This window comes from Triticum dicoccoides, chromosome 6A (assembly GCF_002162155.2).
Source record: "Triticum dicoccoides isolate Atlit2015 ecotype Zavitan chromosome 6A, WEW_v2.0, whole genome shotgun sequence".
NCBI classification, from domain to species: Eukaryota; Viridiplantae; Streptophyta; class Magnoliopsida; order Poales; family Poaceae; genus Triticum; species Triticum dicoccoides.
Genome location: NC_041390.1, coordinates 15,553,774 through 15,576,568, shown reverse-complemented (window position 1 = coordinate 15,576,568; position 22,795 = coordinate 15,553,774). Strand labels below are relative to the sequence as shown.

The 22,795-nt window shown below is 41.9% G+C and overlaps 2 protein-coding genes and 1 pseudogene across 3 annotated transcripts; 2 read left to right on the top strand and 1 right to left on the bottom strand.

Moving 5' to 3' along the window:
* Positions 1–8,595: 8,595 nt before the first annotated feature.
* On the bottom strand, positions 8,596–18,921 carry LOC119319411. Of its 2 annotated transcripts, XR_005154472.1 has the most exons (8): positions 18,810–18,921; positions 17,301–17,597; positions 13,959–14,195; positions 13,755–13,867; positions 13,114–13,393; positions 11,843–12,019; positions 9,616–9,960; positions 8,596–9,018 (listed from the first exon to the last, which is right to left on the bottom strand). XR_005154472.1 is itself a non-coding variant. In XM_037593896.1 (2 exons), exons 1-2 carry the CDS (start codon positions 10,874–10,876, stop codon positions 8,864–8,866), a joined length of 1,416 nt encoding a protein of 471 aa, XP_037449793.1. In that variant the 5' UTR covers positions 10,877–11,833; the 3' UTR covers positions 8,596–8,863. The 2 variants fall into 2 exon arrangements, 1 of the variants encoding a protein (XP_037449793.1); XM_037593896.1 differs by lacking the exons at positions 11,843–12,019; positions 13,114–13,393; positions 13,755–13,867; ... (1 more) ...; positions 17,301–17,597; positions 18,810–18,921 and having other exon boundaries at positions 9,616–11,833.
* Positions 13,071–16,420, top strand: LOC119319407 (wall-associated receptor kinase 2-like). The gene is made up of 3 exons (XM_037593894.1): positions 13,071–13,977; positions 14,075–14,248; positions 14,931–16,420. Exons 1-3 carry the CDS (start codon positions 13,098–13,100, stop codon positions 16,088–16,090), a joined length of 2,214 nt encoding a protein of 737 aa, XP_037449791.1. The 5' UTR covers positions 13,071–13,097; the 3' UTR covers positions 16,091–16,420.
* LOC119319408 lies at positions 18,579–22,293 on the top strand (annotated as a pseudogene).
* The last annotated feature ends 502 nt before the right edge of the window (positions 22,294–22,795 follow it).

Below are 22,795 nucleotides of genomic sequence, written 5' to 3'. Positions count from 1 at the left end.
TCGCGAGGTGGAAAAGAGAGAGAGAGAGAAGGAGGGAGCGCCGGCCCCCTCTCTCCTTGTCCTATTCGGACTAGGGGGGAGGGGCGCGCGGCCCATCCCTGGCCGCCTCTCCTCTTCTTCCACTAAGGCCCACTAAGGCCCATATAGCTCCCGGGGGGTTCCGGTAACCTCCCGGTACTCCGGTAAAATCCCGATTTCACCCGGAACACTTCCGAAATCCAAACATAGGCTTCCAATATATCAATCTTTATGTCTCGACCATTTCGAGACTCCTTGTCATGTCCATGATCACATCCGGGACTCCGAACAACCTTAGGTACATCAAAACGTATAAACTCATAATGTAACTGTCATCGAAACCTTAAGCGCGCGGACCCTACGGGTTCGAGAACAATGTAGACATGATCGAGACATGTCTCCGGTCAATAACCAATAGCGGGACCTGGATGCCCATATTGGCTCCTACATATTCTACGAAGATCTTTATCGGTCAGACCGCATAACAACATATGTTGTTCCCTTTGTCATCGGTATGTTACTTGCCCGAGATTCGATCGTCGGTATCTCAATACCTAGTTCAATCTCATTACCGGCAAGTCTCTTTACTCGTTCCATAATACATCATCTCGCAACTAACTCATTAGTTGCAATGCTTGCAAGGCTTATGTGATGTGCATTACCGAGAGGGCGCAGAGATACCTCTCCGACATTCGGAGTGACAAATCCTAATCTCGAAATACGTTAACCCAACATGTACCTTTGGAGACACCTGTAGAGCTCCTTTATAATCACCCAGTTATCTTGTGACGTTTGGTAGCACACAAAGTGTTCCTCCGGCACACGGGAGTTACATAATCTCATATTCATAGGAACATGTATAAGTCATGAAGAAAGAAATAGCAACATACTAAACGATCGGGTGCTAAGCTAATGGAATGGGTCATGTCAATCAGATCATTCAACTAATGATGTGATCCCATTAATCAAATAACAACTCTTTGTCCATGGTCAGGAAACATAACCATCTTTGATTAACGAGCTAGTCAAGTAGAGGCATACTAGTGACACTCTGTTTGTCTATGTATTCACACATGTATTATGTTTCCGGTTAATACAATTCTAGCATGAATAATAAACTTTTATCATGATATAAGTAAATAAATAATAACTTTATTATTGCCTCTAGAGCATATTTCCTTCAGTTATGCCCCAGATGACGTTGCTACGGATGCAGCTAAGCAGGAGAAGTTTCTGGAAGGACTGAATGATGAATTGAGCATGCAGTTGATGGTAGCAACCTTCAACAACTACCAGGAGTTGGTAGATCGTGCTCTTATGATTGAAGGGAAGCAGCAGCAAATTGAGAACCGTAAGAGGAAGTATGGACAAGGGAAGTACAATTCCGGAGCTCAGCAGAAGCCACGTTTTACCCCTAGATCGGGAGGACATTTTCAGCATACCCAGGGAGGAGGTAGCTCGCACAATCATAATGGCCCCAAGAATGGTAATGGGAATGGAGGAAGCAACGGCCAGAACCGTACCAACCCATCAACCCCAGCCAAGAGAGACCTGAGCCAAGTCACTTGCTTTAAGTGCCAGAACACCGGACATTATGCAAATGAATGTCCTGAATCCCAGAATGGAAATGGCAATGGAAGCTCTGGGAAGAAGCCGAACCCTTTCAATAGGGGACAGGTGAACCACGTAAATGTGGAGGAGGTTGAAGCCCAGCCCGATGCAGTAATAGGTAAGTTTTTGGTTAAGTCTTTTACTGCAATCGTTCTTTTTGATACTGGTGCATCGCATTCATATATATCAAGGGAATTTGTGGATAAGTATGACCTGCCCACCAAAGTTCTTAGAACACCTATGTTAGTAAGCTCACCAGGAGCGGAGTACATGGCCAGTAAAGGATGTTTTCAAGTGCCATTGAGTATAGGTAGGCATGTGTTTCCCTCAGATTTAATCATTTTGGAATCACAAGGTTTGGATGTAATTCTGGGTATGGATTGGCTATCGATGTATGGAGGAAACATTGATTGCGCTCACCACCCCAGAAGGAAGAAGGATCAAGTATATATCCCGGCATGTGCCGAGGAGGACTCAAGTAAATTCGTTAACAGGAGTTGTGCAAGAGGAAGTACCAGTGGTAAAGAATTTCCCTGAGGTGTTTCCAGAGGAATTGCCAGGCATGCCACCGGATAGAGACATTGAGTTTTTAATTGAGCTTTTGCCAGGCAGAGGGCCAATATCTAAGAGACCATACAGGATGCCCGCAAAAGATTTGGAGGAGATTAAGAAGCAGATTAAGGAGTTACTGGATAAAGGATATATTCGCCCAAGTTCTTCGCCTTGGGGATCGCCAGTACTTCTAGTGGAGAAAAAGGATGGATCATTAAGGATGGTTGTCGATTATCGGGGATTGAATGAAGTAACAATCAAGAACAAGTACCCACTACCAATGATCAATGATCTGTTTGACAGATTGCAAGGAGCTAAGGTATTTTCCAAGATCGATCTGCGATCAGGATACCATCAGTTGAAGATTCGAGAACAGGATATACCTAAGACGGCTTTTACCACCAGGTATGGGTTGTACGAGTACACCGTTATGTCATTTGGACTGACTAACACACCTGCATATTTTATGAACATGATGAACAAAGTGTTTATGGAGTTTTTAGATAAGTTCGTCGTAGTGTTCATTAATGATATTCTAGTTTACTCAAAGATTGAAGAGGAGCATAAGGAACATTTGCGTTTGGTACTTGAGAAGCTCAGAGAACATCAGTTATATGCCAAGTTTAGCAAATGTGAATTTTGGTTGAAGGAAGTTGGATTCCTAGGACACGTTATATCCGAAGAAGGTATAGCAGTAGATCCCACCAAGGTTGACACTGTGACAAGTTGGGAGGCACCAACAACAGTTGGAGAGATCCGGAGTTTTCTTAGACTCACAGGATACTACCAGAGATTCATTGAAAATTTCTCGAAGATTGTGAAACCTATGACGGAGTTGTTGAAGAAGGATACCAAGTTCAAATGGACTGAGGAATGTGAGGCCAGTTTCCAGGAGTTGAAGAAACGTTTGGTTACATCACCAGTGTTGATTCTGCCGGATCAGAACAAGGATTATGAGGTGTATTGCGACGCTTCACGTCGAGGACTTGGAGCAGTGCTTATGCAGAAGGAAGAGTTGTTTCATATGCCTCACGACAGCTTAAGCCGCATGAGTTGAATTATGCCACGCATGATTTGGGGTTAGCAGCCGTAGTGCATGCATTGAAGACTTGGGGACATTTTCTCATTGAAAACCACTGTGAAGTATACACGGATCACAAGAGTTTGAAGTATATTTTCACGCAAAAAGAGTTGAATCTCAGGCAAAGGAGATGGTTGGAGCTCATCAAGGATTATGATATGAGATTGCATTATCATCCCGGAAAGGCTAACGTAGTAGCATATGCGTTGAGCCGTAAAAGCCATGTCAACACTCGAATGATGGGAGATTTACCGAAGGAGTTAGCCGAGGATCTTCGTGAGCTATGTTTGGAGATAGTCCCGAGAGGCTATGTAGCAGCATTAGAGATTCAGTCTACTTTGATGGATAAGATCAGAGAAGCTCAGAAGACTGATAAGGAGGTTCCCTCTATAAAGGAAAAAATGAGCAAAGAAAAAGTTAAAGGATTTCGTGAGGACGAACATGATACCTTATGGTTTGAAGACCGTGTTTATGTGCCCAATGACCCGGAGATCAGGAAGTTAATTCTGCAAGAAGCCCATGATTCACCATATTCGATACACCCAGGAAATACCAAGATGTATTTGGATTTGAAGGATACTTTCTGGTGGACCGGAATGAAGAAGGATATTGCGGAGTATGTAGCAGTTTGCGATGTGTGTCAGAGAGTAAAGGCAGAGCATCAGAAGCCAGCGGGATTGCTACAGCCATTGCCAATACCCGAATGGAAGTGGGATAAGTTAGGCATGGATTTTATCACAGGATTGCCCAGAACACGTTCAGGCTATGACTCGGTATGGGTTGTAGTCGATCGTTTGACAAAGGTTTCCAGTGAAGACTACCTACACCAGTGCTAAGTTAGCAAAGATATACATGACCAAGATCGTATGTCTGCATGGAGTTCCAAGAAGCACTGTATCAGATAGAGGAACCCAGTTTATCTCAAAGTTCTGGAATCAGTTGCACGAAACTTTGGGTACCAGGCTAGAGTTCAGTACAGCTTTCCATTCACAGACAGATGGCCAGACCGAGAGAGTCAATCAGATTTTGGAGGATATGTTGAGAGCTTGTGCGCTAGATTATGGATCTAATTGGGACGACAATTTGCCATACGCAGAGTTCTCTTACAACAACAGTTAACAATCCAGTTTGAAGATGGTCCCTTTCGAAACCTTGTACGGAAGGAGGTGCAGGCCCCCATTGTCGTGGGATGAAGTTGGAGACCGACAGTTGTTTGGACCGGATCTGATTAGGGAGTCTAAACAGAAGGTGAAATTGATTCGCGATAGGCTCAAGGTAGCCCAGTCCAGGCAGAAGAGCTACGCAGATTCAAAACGCAAGGAGACAGTTTACGAAGTCGGAGACCGAGTTTATCTTCGAGTATCTCCACTTCGAGGAGTTAAGCGCTTTGGGGTTAAGGGAAATTTAGCGCCACGTTTTGTAGGACCATACAAGGTTTTGGAGCGTATGGGAGAAGTAGTCTACAAGTTGGAATTGCCCAAAGGATTGTCAGGAGTTCACGACGTGTTCCACGTTTCCCAGTTGAAGAAGTGCCATGTAGAGATGGCTGATATACCGCTGAGAGATACAGTGCCGCTGGAAGCAATTCAGTTGGACAATGATTTGACCTATGAGGAGAAACCAGTCAAGATTCTTGAGTATGCCAGCCGAGTCACCCGCAGCAAGGTTATCAAGTTTTGCAAAGTTCAGTGGAGCCACCACACGGAGGATGAAGCCACCTAGGAGCGAGAGGAAGATCTGCTGAAGGACCACCCTCACCTATTTTCTAACCAACCCAAATCTCGAGGGCGAGATTCATCTTAAGGGGGTGGGTTTGTAACATCCCAAATTTTCAATTTGGAATGTTATACATTAGATCATTATTAAATATCATATTTTATTGCATTTTGGTTGATCCTAGAAATTTCACGCAACTCAAGGACCCTCGGAGAGAGTTGGGGATTTCGTTATTTTCATATTTGAGTTTTCTCAAATTTTGAAAATAGGACCATTTGATTTTATTTATTTTATCTTCAATTATTTCTATCACTAATATATGAGAGAGGGAATAAAATGACTTTTCCAAAATAAATAAATATTGAGAATTTAATAATAAAATCAAATAAGATTTTATTTTGGTTTTATTTGCTATTTTATTTGAATTTAGGAAAATGCGTGTTTTTCAAAATTGCATTTAGGCCCCAAATAAATGTTCATCCTGTGCGGCTTGATTTTAGAAGCTGAGGAAAATTTATTTCGGGATTTTTGAAGTCGGTTTAGTATTTTCATTTTTTTTTTCTACGCGAAATTATTTAAAAAAACGAACCGATTCTGGGCCGGGATCGGCCAGGACTCCTCTGGCCGGGGGGCTTTATATAGCGCCACCCCGGGCCGCCTCAACCCACCCGAGCGCCGCGCCCCCAAACCCTAGCCGCGCCCAGCCCCAGTCGCCGTCGCCGACGCCGCCGCCGCCGGACCCGCCGCCGGTTTTTTTAGAAAACCGCTAGTTTTCGCCGATTTCTGTTCGTTTTTTTTAGTTTCCGTTTTTTTATTAAATCGTTTTTTTTCGGTTTAGGTTAATTAGCAAGCGTTCGCTCGTTCGTTCATTTTAACGAACGCGTTTATCGTTTAGATCCAGATAACAAACGTTCGTTCGTTAATCTGTTCGTCGTTTTTCTTTTTCTCGGATTATCCGTGATTATTTCTGATCGCGATTTCTGATTCGATTTTCATTTTAGTATAACTTTTCGCTCGTTTATCGGAATCAGTCGATTCAAGCGCCTGGAGTTTCGTCTCGAAACCCTCTTTCCGTTTAACCAACTCAAACAAGTTTTTGCTTCTGTAAAATTTGACCTATGTCCAGAATAGTAAACGAAGCTTGTTTTCTTTTGCCGTTTGACTTTCGTTGCTTCGTTCGATTTGATTCTTTTTGCCAACCAGAATTCTTAAGTTGAACTTTCTGGTTATATCTCTTATTTGAGTTTTACATGTGCATTAGATGAGTACTTATTGTATGCTTGTTTGTTTGTGATAGAGTACCCGGAGTGCGCCGCTTGCTACTTCGAATCGCTAGATTTCGCGGATCATCAGCAAGGCAAGTAACACTTTGATCATACCTCCTACTACCCAGTTTTTATTGCATTAGATCAATCCTCAAATAATGCATGATTAGGATCTAATTAAATTGTGGGTTTTGGGAAGTAGATGAGGTAGAACCTATTACCTGTTTTATCATCAAACCCTGGGAGATACTTCTACGTTTGCTTATATTGCTATGCTATGCTAGTAGACGTGGATTGGCTGAGTGTATCCATGACAGATGTGAGATTGATAATTAATGGTTTATCTAAGGTGGCAACATAAACACACATCTGGGTGGATTGAGGCACCTGGGTATTCCAGCGATTGCCTGTTTTTCTTTTGGACCGCCACCCAGGCTCAAAGGGATCATGAGATTATTCATACTAGAAACTTCCGTCTGCAGCCACAAGCTACTATGGGCTCTAGTATAGTTGATTAAGTCATGCGAACTCTTACAGTGGTAGACTAGCAGATGTAGGGGAAAGTAGGTGTAACGGTCTACCCGATCGTAAGGTGCTAGCACTTCTGAAAGATTATGTCTCGGTCATCCGTTTCTCAAACACCATGTACTGCGAGAATCCCAACGGAGGAGATCAAATCTTGTGGGGAAAAGTGCACAAACCTCTGCAGAGTGTATAATCTAATCATGGTTAGCCATGTCCCCGGTTATGGACAACCTGAGTATCTAGTACTTGGATTATCATGTGAATCTCATCATGTTACTTTAATTAATATTGTTGGGTTTTATTGTTGATGCTTAATTGGGATTGAGAGCGTGTCTACACTTTCAATGTTTAACAACTACCATGATAGTTAAATAAAATTTATTCCTTTGCAGTAGGAAAAAATTGGCTTTACGCAAAACTGTAACCATAGAGCTTTCCACCAGCCAAATACGCATGTAGTTTAGCCTATTCTTTCATTACTCTCTATGTGTTACCTTGCCAGCATATTCCATGTGCTGACTCATTTCGGGCTACAACGTTTATGTTGCAGACTTTTCAGACGACGAGTAAGGTGCCTTTAGGTCGTGGTTCTATACTCAGTGATGCCGTTGGAGTTGATGGACTCACTTATCTTCCAAACCTTCCGTTGTTATCATTATTAGATGGCCTTAAGCCATATTTATTGTAATAAGTTCTTTTTTGAGACACTCGTTGTAATAAGTGTGTGATTGCTACTCTGTTATAAATCCTTCAAGTATTGTGCGGTGTCAGCATTACTGATCCAGGGATGACACTGGAGCATAGAGATTGGACCGTTTAAGGTCTGGTCGCTACACAGGTTGATTGTGAAGCCTATCTTCGATGAAATCAAGGAAAGAGCTGCAAACTTCGTCTCTTTTTCGATCCAGCATGTCGCAAGAGAAGCCAATTGCACGGCCGATCTTTGCGCAAAACATGCGACCACGCTTTCAGTTTCAGACGTCTGGTTGGACTCTTATCCATCCTTTTTAGTCAGCAGCTTCCTAGCTGATTGTAACCGGATTTCAATTGTGCAATAAAGCTCCTTAATTTCGCGTAAAAAAGGATATACTCCCTCCATCCCAAAATAAGTGAACTTTGTACTAAAGTTAGTATAGAGTTGAGTTACTTATTTTGGAAAAGAGGGAGTATTAGACAATATATTAATTCCATCACACACTAGTACTATTGGATCGAGCGCCGGCAATATCCAATTTCAGCAGCGAGGCCGGCTCTTTGTTCTTGTGCAGCTTTCTGCAGGGCATTTCTGACATAATTAAAGAAAGTTGTCTTGGATCGAGCGGCTCTTGATGAAGGCACTTTGAGGGTGGGGGGTCTTGAGCAGGAGGGGTGTGAGTCTGTTGGACAATAACTTGCATATGATCTTAGCAATGGAGTGCATACGGCTGATTGGCCGAAAATCCTTGATCTTGGTGGCAGCATCAGATTTTGGCAGAAGAGTTATATGGGCAGAATTGAGCAAGAAGCACCACTTTCCCCTGAGAGAGAACAGCTGATTGAGGGTGCAGATGAGATCAAACATAACCACATGTAACTTCACTCTCTAAGAAAAAGAGCAGCACAAAGAGGGTACAACATTAACAGGCATCACAAGCATGTTCCCTTCACTTTATCATTGCTCATGGAGTAGATCAGCACTTGTCCTTGTTTTCCAAAATGCCTGACTAGTACAACACATTTGGCATCTCACAGAACTTCAAGTAGCTTCACTGTGCAAGAAAAAGAGCAGCACGAAAGAGATCTCATGAAACACAAATAGTACTGCTAAAAGTAACTTCACTGTCCAAAGAAAGAGCAACACAAATAGATTATAAGCCAACACTTCTGCTTAGTTGCAAATACCTCACAAATTCAAATTGTTCACTTTTGACTACTCACATAGTCTTTATGCGGCAAACACACCAACCATCGTCATATTGAAAGCACACATGATAAACTTCAAGTCAAATCGAAAGCACAAGGGATAAAGGTAAACTCCAGGTCAATTATTACGGACCAAACAGAACCGCCTATTACAGACCAACATGTGGTCAGCTGTCTGAGTTGCAGCACAAACTCAATCAGTGCCATCTCTGATCCTCGGCATGCCAGGGTGACCTCCAGCATCAACACCATCACTGGTGCTCCCACCATGCTGGCTGTCCACATGTTCTTCAGCTTGCAGAGTTTTCGCGCCTTGTTCCAGCATCTCCTTCTCACCTTCCTGAGTACCTGCCCAACATACACATACTCAGGTTGCAGATATATATTCTGGAGCTTGCGAGCAAAATAAACAATAGGTCTTACTATTCGACAACACTTGGTAAATTTCTTTTGAGAAAAACACAGTAAGAAGCATAATAGACGAGGTATCAAAGGACCACATACAGGTTGGAGAATCAATCTTCATAACTCATCCTTTTTTTTCGAATTAAATAGCTCCGGTCCCATTTCATATTGCATGACAAAGATAAAGACAAAGTCGCCACAGAAAGGTTGTCACAAAAGGACAGCACTCTTTTCTGAACAACAACGACTTGAATCAAAAGTTCAAAACCTAAAGCCCTTGCTCCAGCCAACATACATACAAAACAAACTAGACAACTTAAGAACTCCCTTAGGAGACCAAACAGAACATAACCACCACAATGTTAGACGCACCCCAATCACAATTTTATTCATGTGCTTGATGAGCGCTGCCACAATCATGGAAAAGGTAACAGCTACCAAACCATGTATATGAAAATTACCAATCACAATAAGGAGTACCGAGTATCAGACAAGTTGTTGCATAACTATACAAGGAAGGAGTTAACTAAGAAAGCTTACCACTTGCTATTGTTGGTGATGCCAAAATTGATGGTGGAAAGTTGCTATATGCAAGCGGATTAGGGATCCATGTCTTTGAAGAACACACCCTTTTAAGCTGGAATGTCTTGATGTCTAGTGAGAAACAACCATAGCTAACCGACGGGCTTTCCACATCATATATGAACAAGTGTTTCCCATTTGAACCCGCAGAGTAGTGCAAAAAATGAACTGAGATCGTCTTCTCCAACTTCCACTGCATGTAAGTCCCACCATTGTTTCTCCACATTGTATAGAATTCAAGTCCATTTCTGCCTATTCCTGGCACAAACATCCCAACTCTACCTTCCCCTGCCTCCACAATGGCTATATCCAGAAAAGAAAAAGATATTGCAGGTGGGGGGTTAGCAATGTAGAACTCCATCTTCCGAGTGTCAAGCACCAATATTTTCTTGCAAAAATGTAACATCCAGTAGAAACAGCCATACGCGTATTGGCGTGCGGCGAAGAGACAATACCCTCTCAGTGGCAAGTTAGCAACTAAAGTATCCCAGCCCAGGGATGGAATGGCTCGCCATTGTCTAGTACTAGAAGAGAAGACAAAGGCAACCATCGTAGTTTCACACCATGCCATCAAAACCACTCTAAATGACGTCTCTTCCACAGCTGTTGCCTCCTCATCATTGTCACAGGGAGGCAAAAGGAAGATCTGGTACAAATAATATACCTCTTCCATAAAGTGTGGCTCCTCCACTGGATTTACTAGATCCTCGGGGATTGGCGGGAGCAGGAAATACCGTCGGTGCAGGGGGTCGCACACCACCATATCCTTGAATATTCTCCACTTCTGACCGATACCATCCCTCCCATGGATTTTGTTGAGGAGGACACGGCCATCGCGAATGTCCTGGATGGCCCAGTTGTGGCTGGCGCCAGGAAGGAAAGAGAAGGAAAAGTCAGCGGCAACAGCGACGGCACTGGCTGCCGGCGCGGAGGGGTGAGGCGGGTTGGCAGGGTGGAAGACTCGATGATTGTCGAGCAATCCGAGGAGGGGCGGGTTGTGGAGCTTGCGGAAACGGCAGAGGAAGGAGCGGTCGGTGATGATGTTGTGGAAGGAGATGCAGCCGACGGCGGCACGGATGAGGTCGGCTGGCGTGGGCAGGCGAAGGAAGATGTCCGCTAGGAGATCACCGGGGATTGGCAACGAGGCCATTTTCTGGCGTACGTGCTCATCCACTCGGGTCTCGCATGGGTGCGGCGCGCCGCCGCCGCCGCCGCCCATTCTGTCGCCGCTAGGTTTGGAAACCCTATTTTGGTGGTTTGGGCTGAGAGCAATGTGAAGACACTTCTTGCTGCATTCTGGACATTTTGCAGGGTCTTCTTAAAAATATTTGGCAGGGCCTTCTTAAAAAAATTGCCAAGCGTATGTGTTCTAAATCCACACCAAGTCCAATCATATCCCTTCCTTGCGCATGCGACGGCCAAGATCTATCAAGCGGGATTAACTTATGGTGCTTTCATGTTTTGTTCTTTTCTTCTCAAAAGTTAACATGAATAATCCTTTACTTCGCCCTTTTTTCCTAAACACATGTTAAAATAGTAAAATAACAAATCTTAAACAACAATTCACACTCCAACGTGCATAGTGCAGAAAAAGGTAAATTGCTCGAGCATAAACCCAAGGACAACAAACCTAAGGTGCAAATATGCTCACAGCCAAGTCGAGTACTCGAATGACAGGGATGAATTGACCCAATGGATTCACGGAATACTCCTATTCCTTCAACGGTCTAATCAATTGCTGTGATGCAAAATCAGTTCAGCTTCTCGTTCCTCGACTCTACCGCATATGGCGGTGGCAGTGAGGACGGGTGTCATGTCTAAAAAAATCACACCAAGCTCAATCACATCCCTTCCTTGCACATGCGACGGACATAAGGAAAGATTAACTTACAATGGCTTTCATGGTGTGTTTTTTCCTTTGATTTGATTTTTTCCTTTGAAAACACAGGTAGTCCTTGCCTTTACCCTTTTCTAAATAGATGTGAAGCTAGTAATTTTTCCCTGTAACAACAAATCACACTCCAACAGTGCATAGCATTGAACAGAAAATTGGTCGAGCATAAATCCAAGGACAAACCTGTGGTGCAAATCTGCTCTCAGATGAAATCAACCCAGACGGCAGAATTAGTCCAAGGGAATAATCCTTACCGGTCTAATGAAATGCTGGGATGCAAAATCAGCTCACCTTCGCTGTCGTGAACCCGGATGTGCATTAGATTGCCTTCTTGTCCTTTGGAAGACTCCCTTTAACGACTTGACCCAATTGCAGATACAACATGTCACATCAGGGAAACTTCCTTTCATGCACCGTTCGTTCGCTGTCTTGACCCTGGGTCAACAAGAACCTTCCTGGCTCAATCACCTACGGCACCCACAAGATTAAGTTTAATCAGCTAGTTTTAGTTACTGGCGATAATACTAAGTACAGCATTTGAACAGGTCATCCATGCATCCAGGATAAAAGAGTCGGTCTCCGGTCTTATATGTGAATTCAGATTCACCTGGAGGCTGGTGCCTACCAATTACCAATTTACCACTACACTGCTTCCATTTCATAAAAGAAACTCCAGTTGTATAGATAACATATGTGACATTCCCTCAAAGGGGACAGGGAGGTTAAGCCAAATGGAGCACGACGGGATAAGTATCTGATCATCAGGTCATCTGGTAGGTGGCAAGATGCTTTCGGGGGAGGCAAGTTGGCCCAAGCAAATATAAATTAATGAGAAGGGGGGAATTTCACTGTTATAGCCATCATATCGACATCTAAACGCGTGGCCCGGTTTCTCAAGGACCTGAACCTCCTTTTAGCTTTATGCTAAAGCCGGGCAAAGGTGATCTCTGTCCAGCATTTAAACACGTGCCTGATATAAGAGCAGATTTGCCTTTCCACCTAAACATGGCGCTAATTTTAGCGCACTAGTGAGGTGTGATCATGACCAATTGGAAACTTTATTTTGTTAATATGCTACATAGAGGGAAACAATTTACTGGAGAGTGGCATACTGCATTAAATATATAATTTCCGCTACAGTTGTTCAGTGTGATCGCATCAGGCATTTTGAAGATCAAAAGTACAGTGTAAAATTGAATGCTCCAATTGGTAGACCAGAATTGCCATGTCTAAGAATAGGAACCATATCTCTTAAAAAACCTTGTAATTTATTTGATAAAAAATATTATAGGTTAGGTTCGCAAAACTGGCTAAAACAAACTGCCAACTGAGTCATGGACTCACATTTGGTTGCTGACCGAACAAGCTACCGCGTACCCCAAAACCACTTCTGACCATGTCTACACCCTGATTGGACAAAAAATAAATGCAAGTAGGGCCAAGGGCAAATTAGTCCACATCTGTTTCGCTATTTAAGCATAGCCCAGTTAGAGAAGGAGAGCTGGATCTAGGACAAACAGAAAAGGGAGTAAGAACCACAAAAGAGATGGCAAGAGCCTTACCATGGCTAACCTTTTCAGCCACCCTGCTGCTGCTAGCAAGCATCAAGAGCAGCACAGCGTCCAGGATGGCGAAGCCTGGATGCCAAGAAACATGCGGCAACCTCACCATCCCATACCCCTTCGGCATCGGTCAAGGTTGCTTCTACGGTCAAGGGTTCGATGTTTCATGCGAGAACAATCGTGTTTTCATGCATAATTCAAGCAGCCGAATGGAGATCTACAACATCAGTCTGGTAGGAGGGCAGGCTCGAGTCAGCACCTTGATTGCATCCAAGTGCTCCTACAAAAATGGCACCGACACAGATTGGGGGGTTTCATCAAATACTGCCGATTTGTTTACAATATCCAGCAAGGCGAACAAGCTAACAGTGGTTGGATGCAACACCCTTGCATTCCTTGGAGGCTTTAATGAGCACAGAGCCGGAGCTGGGTGTTTCTCAATGTGCCCTGACAAGCAAGGAGTGGACGGTAGTGGGCAGTGCTCTGGCATGGGCTGTTGCCAGACATCCATCGCACCAAACCTCAATTCCTTAAACATAGGATTCGATGACAGGTATAACAATTCTGAGGTGCGTGATTTCAACCCCTGCAGCTATGCTTTTGTCGCCGAGCAGGATTGGTTCAGGTTTGAGGCTTCATACCTTGATGATGACAAGTTCAGGGAAAAGTTCAAGGATGAGGTCCCTGCTGTGCTTGACTGGGTTGTTGGACATGAATCCTGTGATGAAGCGGTCAAGAACACGACATCGTATGCCTGCATTAGCAAGAATAGCCACTGCATCATGTCAGCAAATGCTACAGGCTATCTCTGCACCTGCAACAATGGCTTCGCAGGCAACCCCTACCTGGAAGAAGGATGCCAAGGTCGGTAACTCCCTGTAACTCACTTCCTTTGAGTTCACCTTGAGTTATATGTGCATTGAGCTTCAGTTATTTCTCTATCCTTGCATACTGCTTGCAGATATCAACGAGTGCCGCTTTCCAGATCAGTATCCTTGCCATGGAATCTGCAGCAACGCGATTGGGGACTACATTTGTTCATGCAACTCTGGAACTAGCAGCATAGATCCAAAGAGAGAAACCTGCAAACAAATCACAGTTTCAGAAAGAGCTAGATTAACAAAAATGTTTATAGGTAATCTTCATATGCTCAGGATATTTCAGTAAGTGTCTCTGTAGTGTGGATAGGTCAAACTGATATAGCACATAGAGTGACATTCATTCCTAGAAATCTAAACTTAGCTGCATATATGAACAAATAAGAAAGGACACTTTTTCACTCTTATTTGCAAAATATACATATTAGGACATTCATCCTGCCTTGTCTTAAAAGTATGCACTGTAATCGCAATAAAGATAAGGTGCCGCGTGTCGCTGCCAGTTGCCGTGTAGTCTTGTGCATAATTTAATATACGCTCACGGTAAATCCAAACAAAACCAAGTAGATAAATGATGCCAGAAATTCTTATACCATAGAAACAAAACAAAGTGACTTATATTCATATGCTATTGGTTGCCCATCAAGTTAATTTGAAAAAAAAATGTTGATTTGTAATCTGCCTAATAATGATTAGATACAAATAATAATTTAGTTGTGAAGAAATAATTAGTCATTTACATGTGGGTTTTTTTACAGCCCATCTCAAGATTTTCATATGACTTGAAATCCAAACAAAATGATTAGTCATTGCAGGATTTTTTTGCAATTTTTGGAAGAACGAAAATATTTTTTTCGAAAAGGGAGCAAATGCTTTGAGCACCATTAGGCATTATCTATATAAGACTTCCAGTGACTGAAAGAATGTTATTCTTGGCAGGTATTTCAGCATGTGCTGTAATTCTCCTTATCTGCATTTTTGCACTCCTGATTGAATGTCAGAAGAGAAAGCTGGTGAAAGAAAAGAAGATATTCTTCCAACAAAATGGTGGCCTGCTATTATATGAGCAAATCAGGTCAAAGCAAGTTGATACAGTAAGAATATTCACAAGGGAAGAACTAGAGAACGCAACAAACAATTTTGATTCAAGCAGAGAATTAGGAAGAGGCGGCCATGGAACTGTATACAAGGGAATTCTCAAAGATGGCAGAGTGGTGGCCATAAAGCGCTCAAAGGTTATGAACATGGACCAGAAAGATGAATTTGCGCAAGAGATGGTTATACTTTCACAGATAAACCACAGGAATGTGGTAAAGCTTCTAGGATGTTGCTTAGAAGTGGAAGTTCCAATGTTGGTCTATGAATGCATCCCAAACGGCACCCTATTCGAGCTGATGCATGGTAAAAACAGAAGACTTTCCATCTCACTGGATACACGTCTCAGGATAGCTCAGGAATCTGCAGAAGCATTAGCATATCTGCACTCATCAGCATCCCCTCCCATAGTTCATGGAGATGTAAAATCTCCAAACATTCTCCTAGGCGACAACTACACAGCAAAAGTGACTGATTTTGGAGCATCAAGAATGCTTCCTACGGATGAAATACAATTTATGACAATGGTACAGGGAACTATAGGTTATCTTGACCCTGAATACTTGCAAGAGCGTCAACTAACAGAGAAGAGTGATGTTTATAGTTTTGGAGTTGTGCTCCTAGAGCTCATTACAATGAAGTTCGCAATTTATTCTGACAGTACTGGAGAAAAGAAAAACCTTGCATCATCCTTCCTTCTAGAAATGAAAGAAAATGGACTTCAATTCATCTTGGACAAGAATATATTAGACTTCGAAGCGGAGCTGCTCCAAGAAATTGCTCAACTGGCAAAGTGTTGCTTGAGTATGAGGGGGGAAGAACGGCCATTAATGAGAGATGTCGCTGAGAGGTTGAGATCAATAAGAAGCACCTGGAGAGAACAATTGATTCAGAATCCTAGCAGGGAAACTGAATGTTTGCTTGAGAACTCGTCACACTATGACCCTTCTAGCACTGGACAGCATGGAAGTCTGATGGCGCTAGATCTGGAAAGTGGTAGATGATAATAAATTGCTTATGAAATCACAGATTGTAGCAGAGATTGAATTTACTATTTCGTGCCATAAATGTCATGCAAAAATGTGTCATTTTGTTTTTAATTGTAACAAACCTCCTTGCATGAATAGCAAACTTCTATGTACCATGATTTCAAATAATTCCAGTATGTTAACAACAAAGAGTTGCTAAATTGTGTAACTTCTTTTTTTACCATCACCTTCCTACCATGTGCTTGTATCCACTGAATATAGTTCCTTCTGTATAGCCTCTGATATGCAACTCCTGTATATATCTTGTATACCTTTTACTCTATTTGACAATATATTACTGTCAGAGCCTCCCCTACAGTTTTCCAGTAAAAAAACAAATAGATGCTATAGCGTTGCCTATTTTACACAATGGAAGTTGTTGATCATACATTACAGGTATTTTAGAAGTGAATGCAAATCCAACCCCAAAGCAGTGAAGGGTGCAAAAACTTGCCAGCACTTAAAACTAGGATTGAATTGAAACTAGAGTAATTATCAGTAACAAATTTTCGTATGAGATTCATTGCACCGACAGTGGATAGTACTTACCAATAAGCAGGAAAAAGTAGGGGGAAACTACGTTGATAAATTCAAACTCGAGCCTGTGCGCATTTATTAAGCAGAAACTTGCCCGCTTCCACTATCTCACATACCAGTTGCAAACATATAGGCATTAAATCTTTTTTTAATTTGTACCAAGAAGGGAAAAGATATTTTCGTTTTGGATTTTTAGCAAGAACTTACCCGCTTCCACTATTACACTATTCTCCATCAACAAAGATACTACAATATACCGATGACCTCAAGAACACCTCTAACTTAGAAAAATTTACACCTCAGGCTAAGGTATATGTATGGTACACATGAAAGCCAGAATTTCTTGATATTACAGCACAGAATTTGTCACAGATTGGTACAAGTTTATGGACCTGATGAGATACAGCACATGAATTGTGCTGTGTTTTTGCTAATTCCTTAAAAAAAAGGTCTTTCAGCACTGGGTACGCCCTCTAAAAATACAGGTATTTCCTTTTCCCTTTTTTTTACTTATATAAACTAACACAATAGCGACTTGTCAGAGACATTCTTAGCTGAGCTGGTAAGTTCCCCTGTTACAAACTAGTCCACACCACAATGCATAGCACAGAAGAACACAAGTTTGGTCGAGCGTAATTCAGGGACGAACCTGTGGTGCAAATCTGTTCTCGCGGCGGAGTCGATCAAGACAGCAGAACTAGTCCAAGGTATTCACAGAGCAAGCTTACCCCCTTTACAAGTCTCATTCAATGCCATGACACGAACGAGTTCACCTTCACTTTCATCGAGCAGGATGTGCATATCTCCTTGTCCCTTTTGAAAGATTCTCTTTAATGACTTGACCTGGCCATGGATTCAAAGTCGCCCTGATCACATCAAGGAACCTTCGTTTAACTTGATGTGCTGCGGTCTTGAGTGACCCTGGGTCACTTCCCGGCTCAATCACCTGTGGCAAGGCAACATAAGGTTAAGTTTTAAATCAGCTGCTGCTAGTTACTGGTGACAATGCTTTACAGTGTTTGAAGGTAAATACGCCAACGAGACATTTAATATATTGCAGCCAGGATAGAAGAGTCTCCCCAGTTATATGTGTGTCCAAGGTCGCCTGGGACCTACCAATTGCCACTATAATCTGCACCGGCTACTTCCGTTTCATAGAAGGCTAGGTGTGGATGTGACATTTCATCAAAGAAGCATGGTGAGATTAAGCCAAATGGAGTATGTTGACGCAGCAAAAATCTGATGGCCCGGTCTTCTACGGTAGGTGGGGAGTTGCTTTCAGAAAAGGCCAATCCGCCAAGCAAGGGATATAGAAGGGGGAAATTGCACTGCTATAACCACCATATCGGTCAATATGCAAACGATGCCCCAGTTTCACCTGAACCTTCTTTTGGCTTTCTATTAAATCTGGGCAAGGCGCTTTGTGTCTAGCATCTAAATGCGTGCCTCATATAAGAGACATACTTGCTTTTCTGCCTTAATATTAAACTAATTTCAGCACTCTGGCAAGCTGTGATCATGACCAGTTTGAAACTTTATTTTGTTAAAAAGTAGTGTAAAAGTCAATACTCCAAGTTGTAGACAACGAGCATGATTGGTTTGCTGCCAATATTTGGCTAGCCAAATATTGGCAATACCAGGACTTGCCAACTATTGGCAATTTTATGTGAGATAGGCAAGACAACTCGGTAACCAACCAAGCAGTACCCAATATTTGGCAGAATGCCAAACATTGGCATGCCAATTTTTGGCACCAAACAAATTATGCTCAACAATTTCCATGCATAAGAATAGGAACCATCCACCAAAAAAACTTAGAATAATTTGATAAAGAAATACAAAAGGTGGGTTCGTAAAAGTGGCCTGCCTCCCTCCCTCCCTCTCTCAAAAGATAAAAGAAACTGCCAATTAATTAGCGGTCTCATGTTTGGATTGCAGAGCAGACAAGCAAGCTATTTTTATGACTGAAAGAAGGCTAGTTCAAACCCCAAACCACTTCTGACCTAGTCTACACTCTGATAGGGGAAAAAACATGAAAGATCAATTAGTCCACATCCATTTCGTTATATAAGCATAGCCAAGTTAGAGAAAGGGAGCTGAATCATAGGACAGGCAGAAAAGGAGGCAGAAATACACAAAGAGATGGCAGCAGCCCTACCATGCCTAATCTTTGCAGCCACCCTGATGCTAGCAAGCATCAAGAGCAGCACAGCGTCCAGGATGGCAAAGCCTGGGTGCCAAGAAACATGTGGCAACCTCACCATCCCATACCCCTTCGGCATCGGTGAAGGTTGCTTCCGCGAAGGGTTCGATGTTTCATGCGAGAACAACAGTGTTTACAGGCATAACTCAAGCAGCAGAATAAAGATCTACGACATCAGTCTGCTAGGAGGGCAGGCCCGAGTCACCACCTTGATTGCATCCAAGTGCTTCAACGAGACAGGGGGGCGGGCCTGGTTAAATACAGGTAAGTTTTTTACAATATCAACCAAGGCAAACAAATTAACAGCGGTTGGATGCAACACCCTTGCATTCCTGGGAGGCTTTAACGAGCACAGAGTGGGAGCTGGGTGTTTCTCGATGTGCGCAGACAAGCGAAGTGTGGACGGAAGTGAATCAGTGCTCTGGAATGGGCTGTTGCCAGACATCTATTGCGCCAAACCTCAATTTCTCCAATATAACATTCGATGACAGATTCGACAATTCTGAGGTGAGTGGCTTCAACCCATGCAGCTATGCTTTTGTCGCCGAACAGGATTGGTTCAGGTTTGAGGCTTCTTATCTTGAGGATAATAAATTCAAAGAGAAGTTCAAGGATGGAGTACCCACTCTGCTTGACTGGGTTGCTGAAAATGAATACTGTGATGAAGCCGTGAAGAACATGTCAACGTATGCCTGCATTAGCAAGAATAGCCGGTGCATCACGTCACCAAATGCTACAGGATATCTCTGCACCTGCAACAATGGTTTTGCAGGCAATCCATACCTGGAAGAAGGATGCCAAGGTTGGTAACTCACTTCCTTCTTTTGGGTTCACCTCGAGTTATCTCTGCATCGATCTCAAGCTATTTCTCTGTTCTTGAATTATGTGTGCAGATATCAATGAGTGCAATTTCCCAGATGAGTATCCTTGCCATGGAATTTGCAGTAATATAATTGGGGACTACGATTGTAAATGCAAACCTGCGACTCAGAGTGCAGATCCAAAGAGAAAAACCTGTGACCCAATTGCAGTTTCAGAAAGAGCTAGATTAACAAAAATGTTTGCAGGTACATGTTCCAAATATCTCAATAGCATGGATAAGTCAAACTGATATAGCGCATTAGTGAAAGTAACATTTATTCTAGAAAGTATAATCTTCTGCATAATTTAAAAGATACTGATGGTAAATTACATACTTAAATAGTAGCCAAGTGCCCGTGTGTGACAATAGATCACACACAAAGTTCATAACATAAAACAATGCGGAGTTTCTTACAATTGGATGTCATTGGTTGCTTGTACTTCACAACAAGAACTCAAATTTTCCCCGCAAAAAAAAAAACTCAACTTTGCACTAAAAATAACTATTTATATTAAAGCAAAAAAATGAAATATATCGAGCTCAAATTTATCATTTAGCCAATAATAGTACCTCTCATTCAAAAATAATTATTTGTAAATATGGAAGCTGTATACAAATTTGCATTGGATCAACAAGCCACAGATAATCATGTCAGAAGCCAGAGTAACACACATATTTGCAGCTAATCTCATCCTCCAAAAAAATTGGACACTTACACATGCATGCATTGTATTAGTTGTAGTAATGACTAGAGACAATTTTTAGAACATGGTACATATGAACCCAATGTTTTTAACTTTGCAAAAATCGTGATGCATTTATGCACAACAAGTTTCATAACTTGTACTGTACAGCAATTTGTTCCATATCTCAATTTTTTCTTACTTTTGCACAGCTCGTAGATAATCATATTTTTCCATGATTTTTTTCTGAACGCCATTTTCCTGATAACGACAGCAGAAAACCACTAAAAACACAAAAGGCTGAAGGTTGCCATATACTCCCTCCGTCCCAAAATAAGTGTCCCAACTTTGTACTAACTTTAGTACAAAGTTGTACTAGAGTTGAGACACTTATTTTGGGATGGAGGTAGTAAATAATAGCTGCATATGCTACATTAACTTACATGCAGATCGTATGCCCACTTTTATCATCGCATAAGGAACAAACGCATACCTATTTATGCTCTCAAATGTACTAAATGATAAAACTATTTAGTAACCCGTCCTTATGTTCTAAAGAAAGCAGTAGAATTTCCCATTTTACGTCTGAGCATGTGCCTCAAACTAAATCTTGTTCTAGTAACTGAAAGAAAATTGTCCTCCAGGCTAATTAAACAATTATGCTTCCAGTGTGCTCGGGGCTTTCTACCCCCTTCCTTTCTTCTTTAATACAAAGATACACAACTCACCTGCGTGTTCAAGAACCAAAACTGAAAGAATGTTATTCTTGGCAGGTATTTCAGCATGTGCAGTACTTCTCCTTATCTGCATTTTTGCACTCCTGATTGAATGTCAGAAGAGAAAGCTGGTGAAAGAAAAGCAGCTTTTCTTCCAACAAAATGGTGGCCTGCTATTATATGACCAAATCAGGTCAAAGCAAGTTGATACAGTGAGAATATTCACAAGGGAAGAACTAGAGAACGCAACAAACAATTTCGACTCAAGCAGAGAATTAGGAAGAGGTGGCCATGGAACTGTTTACAAGGGAATTCTCAAAGACGGCAGAGTGGTAGCCATAAAGCGCTCAAAGGTTATGAACATGGACCAGAAAGATGAATTTGCGCAAGAGATGGTTATACTTTCACAGATAAACCACAGGAATGTGGTAAAGCTTCTAGGATGTTGCTTAGAAGTGGAAGTCCCAATGTTGGTCTATGAATGCATCCCAAACGGCACCCTATTCGAGCTGATGCATGGTAAAAACAGAAGATTTCCCGTTTCACTGGATACTCGTCTCAGGATAGCTCAGGAATCTGCAGAAGCATTAGCATATCTGCACTCATCAGCATCCCCTCCCATAGTTCATGGAGATGTAAAATCTCCAAACATTCTCCTAGGCGCCAACTGCGCAGCAAAAGTGACTGATTTTGGAGCATCAAGAATGCTTCCTACGGATGAAATACAGTTTATGACAATGGTACAGGGAACTATAGGTTATCTTGACCCTGAATACTTGCAAGAGCGTCAACTAACAGAGAAGAGTGATGTTTATAGTTTGATGGCGCTAGATCTGGAAAGTGGTAGATGATAATAAATTGCTTATGAAATCATAGATTGTAGCAGAGATTGAATTTAATATTTCATGCCTTAAATGTCATGCAAAAATGTGTCATTTTGTTTTTAATTGTAACAAACCTCCTGGCATGAACAGCAAACTTCTATGTACCATGATTTGAAGTATTCCAGTATGTCTAAAAAAGCAGAGTTGATATATTTTGTTTTTAATTGTAACACACCTCCTTACATGAACAGCAAATTTCTATGTACCATGATTTGAAGTATTCCAGTATGTTTAAAAAAGCAGAGTTGATATATTATGTAATGTTTTTTGAGCTATCATCTTCCTCTAGGAATCTAGTGAACAGTTCTGTAAAGGCTCAGATATGCACCTCCTGTATATATCTTCAACACCTTCTACTCTTCAACACCAATTTTACTTTACATCATGCAAACTGGTGATAATAGATCAAAGAAATTCTAGTATTTTACAATCACAAAAGTGAATGTGAATCAAACCTCAGAGCAGTACGGAGGGTGCAAGAACTTGTAGGCACTTAAAATTAGGATTGAATCGAAAAAAGAGTATCTACAAGTAACAATTTTTCATATGAGATTTATTGCACCAACAGTGGATAGTACAATAGAAAAGGTGAAAGGTTATACAAAAAAAAGTATTCTTTATTTTCCCCTTTCACTAAGCATAAGCAGCATGCCATTTGTGCATTAAGATGATGTATTAAACCTTTCAGATAAATAACAAAAATGTGTCTGCAGAAACCAATAAATCAGAGCATAAATGGATAAGATTGTGTGCCTTGTGCACTTATGCTGCCAACAAAAGGCTAGAAACAAAAAAA